Genomic DNA, 11857 nt, shown 5'->3' with positions numbered 1-11857 from the left:
AAATATTTAAAATAAAACTCCTAATGAATTTGCTTCTCGTTCAACGAAGAAGCCTCCATGAACAAAATAAATAAAGCTGTGAAAAAATATAATTTTTTCTTCTTATATGTATATATAACTAAAATATTATATAAAAACTAACACGAAAAAGATAAGACTGAGCAAGATTGTATTATTATTTTTCCACTTGTTTATTTTTCATAGTTCTTTGTTATCCATTGTGATTCCAATGGGTCAATTTCACAACAAAGTGTAAACCCCATCAAAAAAATGAGAAAATATAAGAAAAAAAAAATCTCACACACCTTTAAACAGAAGTGGTGTCGTCACACTGAAGCTAACTATGATTCATAACTGGTATTTAACATTGATGTATTCACTTATGTTCCATTCTCATTTACAAAAAAATGCACAAACTCAAAGACAACATACATTATTGTTCATTTACACATTATTTTTTATGACTTTTTTTGTATTCATGGTTCACAAACAGCATCTATACTTACAAACAGTTGACTACGGTTTCTACGTTACAATACAATGACAAAGGTGATCAAATTCTTTGTTACACTGATTTAATGGCGATGCAATTTTATTGACAGAAGCCTCAAGACCTTGGGTTGTTTGTTTTGGAGATTACTGTCATTATTGAGCTGATAACTCCCATTTTCATTGGATATATATTAACGTGCTCCGATTCCCTTGAGCTACAAAGGAGGAGAGAATAAGAGACAAAGTACCCACACACTTATTGCTTTGTTAACTTTTTGCACTCACAATGGACTGTTGCTTAAAACAACAAGGTTAATTATATAAAAAGACCCTGTAACATAAGCTGAGATATGTATGTAAGAGAGACGATCTGGACAAATACGACACTTTTCTTGACATCCTTGTTTTTGATTCAATGGGTGAAGTCGGACCACGCACAGCAAGTAGCTTTTATATTTGTACAGTTAATGTGCTTTTATATACTGTCAATGTGCTCTTTTAGGAGGGCAAATATTTACTGTCTGGCCATCCAGGGCTTCTGAAGCTTTTAGAACTTGCAGTAAAAAAAAGAAAAAGAAAAAAGAAAACTTTTCACATGAGCTGTGAAAATAAAACCATATTTGATTTCATTTTATTTTTACACAGCTAATGGCGGAGAACCGACAAAGACTGACGTCAATATAGTATTATTATTATTTCCCAGGGTCAGAAGGTTTGAAGAGCTATATTATTCATCACATTATAGATTGTTTTTTTTTTCATTCATTTCTTTTTTATTTACATATATTCATATCTACTACAGATAATTGATGGTGTAACGTGTAAACTCAGGCCATACAAAAAACATTTGGCAACTCATGGCACACTAATGGGTCAGAGGTCAAATGAGAAATGAGTGTGTGTGTGTGTGTGTGACATGTAGGGGGCAGGTCATCGCAGCTCAAAGCACCTGCACGTTCACAGCTGCATGCACTCATGTTTGAACATTGTCGTTTTGGTAGGTTTTGGTCTTTGTGCTCTTGCTTGAACCCTCACCTGGTTCCTCAGGACTTCACAAACAAGGACGCGTCTCAAAGAACAAGGCCTTCACAATTGTGCATGTACTACAGGGTACACTTAGTGCAATGGGTTGTCTACTTTGTTTTCCAACTGTCTTGAGTCTATGTATGGCTGCTATCCTACAAAATGGCAGTTTGGAACAAAACCGTTCTTAACGTTTCAATGATTGCTTTTCTCTTTTTTTTATTGTGAACATATCACATTTCCTTTTTCATATCAGGGGGAGGAGGCATTTATTCTTGCTGCCTTTGTGCTGTTATCTGTGAGTGGGAAATATGACAATCAGCCCTTGGCAGTGAGTTCTCTCGGGTGAATAAAGAAGCAACATTATCCATCATTTAATCCCCACCATGCTGCAGGGTAAGGAATTAACGGGAGATTGAGGCTCAGTGCCCTGAAATTGCCCTTAAAATTTGGAAATAAGATGAGATAGTTTTGTGAAGCCAGAGGCGAAAATGACCAGTGAGACAACACACTCCGACAAGTGTTGTAGGAACAAAGCTTAAATAAATGTTGGAGATTATAGGAAATTATTTCTACAGGTGATTGTTTTATATATACTTTAAGAAAACAAGGATCCATATGGTCAGCCTGAATATAGCCTTTTTAAGTTTAACTGGAAAACGTGTTTGCCAAGTAAAAACAAATACAGACGTGGCTGTAAATGCTCATTAAATGATGATTAATGATTAAATGAAATATAAAATCTGCTGTTGTGATTTGAGTCACATTAGTTTGCCATCTCTAAGAAGTGGGTGGAAATGTTCCAGCATGTTCTGTGTCCCGTGGACACAAGTTAAAATACAACAACTCTGACTTTTCTTTTGTGACGTGTTCCACGATCAAATGCAAATGAGGATTCTCTCACTTACAGCTAACAGTAAACAACTGCCGCTCCATGAGTACGATAGTTTGCCAAATGGGAAATGGTGGAAGAAAAAAATATCAAATACATGAATCAGATTTAAATATCACACTCATGTCAATATAAACGTTCAGGTCACACAAACAATTAGAATTGATCTGCCATCTTTTATGCACTTTCCACACTTTGTGTCTACACTTAAAACCATCCAAACTATAAATGAAGCCTTTCTATTTTGAATATTTGATTTCATTTTTTAAAGTTTTGATTACGTCCAAGTGCAATGCGATGATTTAAGTGGAAATATCTTGTGCCGTATGCTCAAAGGAAGGGGGAGGGGTGAAAGATTCACCACCTGTTTTCATACAGTCACAGTTAAATAAACACGTTATAAGAGACAAACGTCCTGAAGAAATAAACGGCAGTGTTTACAAAGGGGGATGAAAAACCACGTGAGTGAGATTGTGAACATTTTCTTCCAAGTCTCTAAAACATTGTTGACGACTGGTTGTGCTTTACGTGTGGATTACAACTCACAGCTTCCTTTTTTCCACACAATTCTGGGAAATGTTGTGAAGGGACAACAGACTGTGGCACTCAAACCACCCTGGAATGTTCTATGATGTATATATATGTGTGTATATATCAAATGGCAGTTTGATCATCAACACAAGACCTTGGGCAAGAGGAAAAACAAGAGAGGCGTGTCTTGCTTTTTTACCCCCCATCATGTTTCTAATGCTTTAAAATCAAGGTAAAAAAAAAAGAGATGTCAATGGCAAAGTTGTCAAAACTTAAAAAGTCATTTGCTCTCAAATATGGAGGTGAGAGGAGAACTCATTTTTTATAAGTCTATTTGCATGGCTCATTATCAAGAGCCCCCGTGATCTGACCTCTAACCCCAGGTGAGAGCAGATCTGACTGATCTGCCCTTATCTAATAACCTGTATTCATGGATAATTAGTCAGGCGTTAAAATTATAGCATGGATGGATACATATCCAATAATCACCAATCCTAAATATTTACAGCCAAGCACATGTGTGTTGTTACTTGATATCAGTAAAGTCGAGCGGGGTTAGAAGGTGTGACCTGGAGGACTCTTGAGCGAAGGCTGTCGGCTCGTCCACACTACTGCAGCACCTGACCTCGCGTCTCTGGTAGTTTGAGGGCCAGAAAACTGCCCACTGCCAGCGCCCCGGAGGCAAAGAGGATGGGCACAGCCTTGGTTATACCGACGAACGAGGTGAAGATGCTTATGCCCAGCACGGCTGCTAGTTTGCAGAGGGCGTTGAGGAAGCCAAACGCTGTGGTTCTGGGGGAAAAGAGAGTCACATACAGACGTTACTTCCTCGTAGATCACAATCACAATCAGGTTTATTGCCAAGTAACACTTTCACAAGACAAGGAATCTGTTCTGGCCATTGGAGCAAAAAAAAGTAGAACTATTGGGTGAAAAACCTGATTTTCTTAGTAAAACCATCTTCCAACAGCACAAGTCAGTATATTCCAAACACCTGAACTATCCCTTAAACCAGGGGTGTCAAACTCAAATGACCTGGGGGCCAATGAGCGTTTGATCTGATCCAGAGGGGCCCAATCTACAACTGTTCAGTAGCACAAGCTTAGAATGAAAACACAATATTCCATCATGATATCGCGATTAAGATATTCATGGTGATATTTCAATGAATTTCAAAGTAAAAGTGCTCGTTTTGATATGGAACGACATATACTTCACAATAAAAGCATATTTATTTATTAATGTCAAGAACAGAGACATTTATGCAAAATGACATCACTAACAATGAGGACAACTGTAATGAATACACCAAACAAGCTTATTAATACATGTAATACATTTAATAATGTGGTAATTATGAGCGAATGTCTTGACTGTTATAAAACAGCAAACATACGTATATTATCTTATATTCTATCGCCTCACTGGCAGCTGTGTCGGTCGGTGCTGAGGTCGTGGGTCATGTTTTCACATGATATTAAGTGATGGGCCACTGTCAGTTTGACACGTCTGCCTTAAACTGTTCAACTGAGTCTCAACATTATTCACTGCAAAGACTGTATATGACCACAGGATGGCGCTACAGCCCCTCATCACATGTCAATTAGAATTAGAATCAGAGGTGCATCAGATGTTCATGCAAAAGCAACCATGTGTTGTGTCTTTAAATGACTTTAAATTCTAATAAGGAGATCAAATGAGGATTATAATAAGACAGTTATGTGCTTTACATCTCTGTGAGCCAACCAATCACAGTGGAGCAGCTATTATGACGTGTGTTCACTGAGTGAGTCTTAAATGAGCTGAGCAGATTTGTCCTACCTCTTGTCAGAGGGGTAGAGCTCGACAGTCAGCACGTCCAGAGCATTCCAGGAGGCGATGCTGATTCCCCCGAACAGGCAGAGCAGAGCAATCATGGCTGACTCACTGTTGCCGAACGACAGGAAGAAACAGCTGATGCAAGAGATGACACTGGAGCCCGCTGTAGGTGAAGAGAGGGAACAAGACAAGGAAATCACACACAATTACACTGGATCGGATTCTTTTCCCGAGAAAATGCAATCATTATTTAGATATTGTGAAGAAAGAAATGACTGTTGCTGGGTTTTATTCACTTTTGTACGGCTGCATTCCATTTGGAGTTGGAACTCAAGAGTTCAAGAATTTAGCTGGCAGCATCCTCACGTATAACTCAGAGTTCAGAGTTAGTATTTTCTGTCTGTCATGTTTGTGCTTTTACTGTTTCACAACTCATTTGGCACTTTAGTCATTTTTTGATTGGAAGGCGGTGAACGTCACTCCCAGTTCTCTGTACTCACATTTAAAGCTGCACTTGACCTAACCTTGCATGTGAATAAGAGGACAGCATCGTTGCCTTTATTAATGCTCAGGTTTCTCCAGGATATTATCAAACCTGTGATATATTATATTGACTGGTAGCAGAATGACTTTGCAGCGTGGAGGAGAATGTTGATGTTCTTTATTCTTACGACTCTATTCAGGAAATGAAAGGGTCAAATGCCGCGGCTGCTCATAAAGGCTGAGTGATGTGCCCACGTTACCTAGCATCCTCAAGCGTCCAATCTTGTCCATTAGCAGCGCAGAGACAATGTTGCCTGGCAACACGGCCAAGGTGCCCAGGAAACTGACAAAGTAGACCATGTAGGCATTATTGTCATCACTGATGTCACTGAGCAGACAGCCTTCTTTGTTGTGCAGGAAAGTGCTGTTGATGAGCTTGCTGTTGATCAACCTGTACTTGAAGAGATCTGGAGGTGATGGAGGAGGAGGGTGAGGAGGAGGAGGAGGAGGAGGAGGAGACAGAACAAGAGCAGGGTTGTATTGTTAAAGCAAACAAGAGTTCAGGGGAAAGCCAGGAAAACCGGCCATCATGGGTCCTACATCAAACTGAAACCAGTAGCTGATCATGCATTAATAACACTTAGTTGTTTTTAGCTTATTCATATAAAGTAGTCATTCTGTGAACTAAAGATGTTTTCTTACATTTTCCAGAGTTCAGGACAGAAAGAGTTTCTATCACATAATAATAATAATAATAAATGCAGTAAACAACTGTCGGGTGGCCTTGCATAAGTGACACTTCTGTATTTCTGTATTTCTGTACAGTAATTATCTGCTCTCACTTCCACAGCGAGGTATGAATATAATGAAGGTGTTAATTAGGTGTGCATATGTATACTTGTACAAAGTAGGTTTCATATTTTTTCTTTTAGTGCTTTTTTATATTTATAAACGCTATTTTGCACACCCGTTCATCTCTGTCACATTGTTCCTGGTATATCATGCCTTACTTAATATATGGATGTTAATATCACCTGTGTTGTAGAAGAGGGTGGCAATGAAGGTGCAGTTCTTGAAGAAGGTGTTGCTGGAGGTGATATCCTCAAAGAAACACTCCTCAAACAGCGAGTCCTCAAACACCATAGACTTCATTCTCAGGTTCATAAACCTGCAAGCAATTACACACAAAGACAGGGGGGACAGAATCAAGACCAGGGCACTGATTAAGAGACAAAGACAAAAAGACAAGACATCCAAAGAGACACTTTCCGCTTCAAAGATGAGTTTATTACACATAAATATTCATATTCAATCAAAACAAACGTCACTCTAACTGTTAAAGACACACAGGCTTTACTCACTTGTCATTGAAGTACTGTCCCTGACGGTGGACCTGGTTTTCCAGCGTGAAGTTAAAGGTGACGTGTTCAACTCTCTCCTTGACAAAAACCTTGGTGCGGGACGAATACTCCTGCTTCTGCAGGTACTTGATCATGTCGGGGAACCACACAGTCAGACCGTAGTAGCTGAGGGAGGAGGACAATAAAGAGGAGACACACTCGTGATATTACCACATTACGCAGAAAACTTCCTCTAGGCGGCAGTGCTGAGTGCAAAGGTTCAGGCATCAACAAACATGGCGACCACTGAAGAGGTTATTTTGTCGTGTTTGATCCGAGTGGATTTTGCCGAAATCCTGCATCTTCAGAACTTTGCACCATTTTTAAAAGCTTCTTTGTCGTTTCCTTGACTGACTGGTGTTTGGTTTAGTTTATTGTTTGTAGCAGACAGAACTACACATGATATAAAATAAGTAATATAACAAATGAATGTACAATAAGAATACTATAAGTATTATTGTTGTTATTTTATTCTGGTGCAGGAAAATGGACTTTTTGTGAACCATGAAAATATGAAAATGAAAAGTTGTTGTTTACTTGTGTTTGTATAATATCTCAGACAAACACAGCGAGTATTACTTACATTTACGATGATGAAACTGAAATGGGCTGCATGCATTTTTTATTTGTAGCACGTCTGACATGTAAACTCCGATCAGGTGTCGAGCCCAGAAACATCAACGCGGTGCTGCTGTGATTTACTCCAGCCAGCAACTGCCTGACTTACTGCTGATGTGTAAGTCACACTGTGACCCAGAAAAAAGCTGCAGTGGTGCATGATTATTCAACCAGGTCTTACCTGAAGGACATGGAGAACCACACAGCCATCATCATGTACGTGGTGCGGCGGTATTCAGGTGAGAAAACAGCCTGGAAATTACTCCACACCTGCAGGAGAAAAGAAAAACAGACCGAGTAAAATAATAAACCAGAACATGACGACACAAACACAAATATCCACGTCCGTCGCTGTTTCCAGGAACCTACATCACTGCATGCAGATATTAACGTATGCATGCACGATATAGGCTGCAAGTGCACGCAGTGCACGCAGTGCAGCCACCAGCGTTTGTCACCTGATGGAAAAGCGTTGTGAGCTTTGTCCTCCATTTCAGGTGCCAGGATGCACCATCACCCAAATCCACCAGTTCATCCATCTGCTTGACGGTTTTGATGGTGGTCACCTGGGAGAGACGGCACAATCGTTCATCATCTCATAGCCACGTTATGGATTATGGAGATTACCTTACATATTACTTGTTACTCGTGTTTAAAAGTAATAAATGACGTGACAATGTTACTGTCTTCGTAACATGTTACATTAATCTAACACATGACATATTTAGCATGAATCTCACCTGAAACAAACTCATTAGTTTATTAGCATGCACATTAGTAACATATTGGCTGTTAATTCATTCATTATCATTATTAAGTACTTTAATTATGCCTTATTCTGCATGACCTTCTTATACAACCAGTAAGCCATTAACTAACCTCAGAGTTATTGCTTATTAGTAAATAAGGAAGTTGTTGTACATGAATTTACGATCTCAACATGCTTTGCTTAGTCTGGACTTTATCACAAGATTAGGAAAAGGAGGAAAGGAGGCGACTTTAGATTTGATGTGTTGTTAATAGTTGTTCAACTACTAGTGAATTAATAGTGATCAAGATGTCACTTTAGTATGAGGAACATAAGTTATTTGGACACTATTAACACTTAATAGTGCTAACACATGTTCTGTTATGTAAGAACAGACCATATTACATACATATATATATATATGAGGTATTTTTGTGATACTACCACCTTATAAAGTCCATACATAGCATATTGAGATTGTGAATATATGTCACCAAATAATGTTAATGAGCACATTTAAATCCTCAGTGTTCTGAAAGCTCTGAGTTCAGGACGTCCTTTTATACATATACAGTATGTGTAAGTCCATGTCCAGCTGACGGAGACACTGAACCAGAGCTTGTTCTTTGACTAAAAAGACTAAAGACAAGGTTTATATTGGTCCAACATTTCAGCCAAGAAAAGTTTTACGAGCTGAAGACGTTTTTTTCTCGTCCAGGGACTTGAGCGGCTAATAAAAGACGTAATAGCTTTGTGACATTATATTTTGATCTGACATACTGTAAGTGCTCAACTGTAACAACTAGTGGTACTCACTGTACTGCGTATCGAACCCTCAACTTATCAGTATGCAAATGTATGCAGTACAGAGCTGCACTGCTGCATATGCCTGGCACACACACACACACACACACACACACACACACACACACATGCATGCAGACAGAGAGTGATGTGAGTGTGAGTGTGAGTGTGACTCACAGAGAAGACTCTCTCTGGGTAACCCTTGGCTCTCATGTTGGTGTCATGGACCTGCTTCAGGATCATCCACGCCTCGTCGTGTTTCCCATTCTGCAGGAAAACATGATGTTAGCATTCATGCTGTCACCAGTGGAGTAATTTGTCCTTGTTCCACCGGCACACGCAAATGAAGCTGCATGATAACAAGCAAGTTTTAGGAAATTCAATTATTAGCTTCGCTTTTTAAATGTTTTTTTTTCTTAAATCTGTCATTATCAACTAATTGAAATCATTTTAAATTTCCCACTAAAATATAAGATAAAGAAATCCTTTGCCATTAATATATTCATTTATGGATTAATACATCGTTTGTACAAATAATAATGAATGACAATTTTAAATGTATCATTGTTGATTAATGAACTGTTACCTAATATAGCACCACTGTATCAATCTATTGCCATATTTTCAAAACTCGATCAGCAATAGTTATATTACTGTATTTCACTGAAGGGTTGATATTTATTCATTTATTCAAAACATTCTAGAGCATCATTCTGGTCTGTGGCAAAGCAAGTGCACACAGGGTTTCCCCGTGTGTTTATGCATTTATGCAACAAGCACGTCCTGAATGTCAGTGTGAGGGTGAGAGCTGACATCCTGACCTCCAGGTAGAAGCGTGGGCTCTCAGGCATGGTGGTGAGGGCACAGATGGCTGCCACAGCGGGGAAGGCACACACCAACACAAAGACACGCCAGCTGTGGAACTGGTAGGCCGAGCCCATCTGGAAGCTCCAGCCTGTATGAGGGAAGAGACGGAGGAGAGGTCAGAGACGGAGGAGAGGTCAGAGACGGAGGAGAGGTCAGAGACGGAGGAGAGGAAAGAGATGGAGGAGAGGTCGGAGACGGAGGAGAGGAAAGAGACGGAGGAGAGGAAAGAGAGTGAGGAGAGGAAAGAGACGGAGGAGAGGTCAGAGACGGAGGAGAGGTCAGAGACTGAGGAGAGGAAACAGACGGAGGAGAGGAAAGAGACGGAGGAGAGGTCAGAGACGGAGGAGAGGTCAGAGACGGAGGAGAGGTCAGAGACGGAGGAGAGGTCAGAGACGGAGGAGAGGAAAGAGATGGAGGAGAGGTCGGAGACGGAGGAGAGGAAAGAGACGGAGGAGAGGAAAGAGAGTGAGGAGAGGAAAGAGACGGAGGAGAGGTCAGAGACGGAGGAGAGGTCAGAGACTGAGGAGAGGAAACAGACGGAGGAGAGGAAAGAGACGGAGGAGAGGTCAGAGACGGAGGAGAGGTCAGAGACGGAGGAGAGGAAAGAGACGGAGGAGAGGTCAGAGACGGAGGAGAGGTCAGAGACGGAGGAGAGGTCAGAGACGGAGGAGAGGAAAGAGACGGAGGAGAGGTCAGAGACGGAGGAGAGGTCAGAGACTGAGGAGAGGAAACAGACGGAGGAGAGGAAAGAGACGGAGGAGAGGTCAGAGACGGAGGAGAGGTCAGAGACGGAGGAGAGGTCAGAGACGGAGGAGAGGTCAGAGACTGAGGAGAGGAAACAGACGGAGGAGAGGAAAGAGACGGAGGAGAGGTCAGAGACGGAGGAGAGGTCAGAGACGGAGGAGAGGAAAGAGACGGAGGAGAGGTCAGAGACGGAGGAGAGGTCAGAGACGGAGGAGAGGAAAGAGACGGAGGAGAGGTCAGAGACGGAGGAGAGGTCAGAGACGGAGGAGAGGAAAGAGACGGAGGAGAGGTCAGAGACGGAGGTGAGGTCAGAGACGGAGGAGAGGAAAGAGATGGAGGAGAGGTCAGAGACGGAGGAGAGGAAAGAGACGGAGGAGAGGTCAGAGACGGAGGGGAGGTCAGAGAAGGAGGAGAGGAAAGAGATGGAGGAGAGTAAAGAGACGGAGGAGAGGTCAGAGACGGAGGAGAGGTCAGAGACGGAGGAGAGGTCAGAGACGGAGGAGAGGAAAGAGATGGAGGAGAGGTCAGAGACGGAGGAGAGGAAAGAGACGTAGGAGAGGAAAGAGATGGAGGAGAGGTCAGAGACGTAGGAGAGGAAAGAGACGGAGGAGAGTAAAGAGACAGAGGAGAGGAAAGAGACGTAGGAGAGGAAAGAGACGGAGGAGAGGAAAGAGATGGAGGAGAGGTCAGAGACGTAGGAGAGGAAAGAGACGGAGGAGAGTAAAGAGACAGAGGAGAGGAAAGAGACGTAGGAGAGGAAAGAGACGGAGGAGAGGAAAGAGACGGAGGAGAGGTCAGAGACGGAGGAGAGGAAAGAGATGGAGGAGAGGTCAGAGACGTAGGAGAGGAAAGAGACGGAGGAGAGTAAAGAGACAGAGGAGAGGAAAGAGACGTAGGAGAGGAAAGAGACGGAGGAGAGTAAAGAGACAGAGGAGAGGAAAGAGACGTAGGAGAGGAAAGAGACGGAGGAGAGTAAAGAGACAGAGGAGAGGAAAGAGACGTAGGAGAGGAAAGAGACGGAGGAGAGTAAAGAGACGGAGGAGAGGAAAGAGATGGAGGAGAGGAAAGAGACGGAGGAGAGGTCAGAGACGGAGGAGAGGAAAGAGATGGAGGAGAGGTCAGAGACGGAGGAGAGGAAAGAGACGGAGGAGAGGAAAGAGACGGAGGAGAGGTCAGAGAAGAGGCAGCAGAAATCATGACACTGCAAAAGCAGCAAATATTCCTGTAAATTCATGTATTTCCTTGTACCAATAATGAGGTCAGCAAATTTAGAATTCTTAAAACTAGGAATGGAAGGAAAGGATCTTTATTGTCATAATTGAGAAGTCAGGTGGACATCGAGCCACTTTAAGACTAATGTCATGTAATGTGACTGTGTTCCTTCACGGAGTTCCTCCAAACGTGACTAAAAACAAATGTTGTCGTCTTTGAAGAAAG

At 41.7% G+C, this 11857-nt stretch overlaps 1 protein-coding gene across 1 annotated transcript in view; it reads right to left on the bottom strand.

The window, feature by feature from the left end:
- Nucleotides 1-173: 173 nt before the first annotated feature.
- The window catches only part of sv2a (synaptic vesicle glycoprotein 2A), a 41168-nt gene continuing 29484 nt past the window's right edge, over nucleotides 174-11857 (bottom strand). The window contains exons 5-13 of the mRNA XM_058647842.1: nucleotides 9631-9764; nucleotides 8987-9076; nucleotides 7716-7823; nucleotides 7439-7527; nucleotides 6601-6765; nucleotides 6274-6407; nucleotides 5500-5706; nucleotides 4760-4919; nucleotides 174-3730 (exon numbers count right to left, since the gene is read on the bottom strand). Coding sequence (XP_058503825.1) covers nucleotides 3547-3730; nucleotides 4760-4919; nucleotides 5500-5706; nucleotides 6274-6407; nucleotides 6601-6765; nucleotides 7439-7527; nucleotides 7716-7823; nucleotides 8987-9076; nucleotides 9631-9764 — 1271 coding nt within the window. The 3' untranslated portion in view covers nucleotides 174-3546. The remainder of the gene's footprint in view (nucleotides 3731-4759; nucleotides 4920-5499; nucleotides 5707-6273; nucleotides 6408-6600; nucleotides 6766-7438; nucleotides 7528-7715; nucleotides 7824-8986; nucleotides 9077-9630; nucleotides 9765-11857) is intronic.

The sequence above is a fragment of the Solea solea genome, chromosome 13, assembly GCF_958295425.1.
Source record: "Solea solea chromosome 13, fSolSol10.1, whole genome shotgun sequence".
Taxonomy (NCBI): domain Eukaryota; kingdom Metazoa; phylum Chordata; class Actinopteri; order Pleuronectiformes; family Soleidae; genus Solea; species Solea solea.
This window is presented reverse-complemented; position numbering and strand designations above follow the sequence as displayed.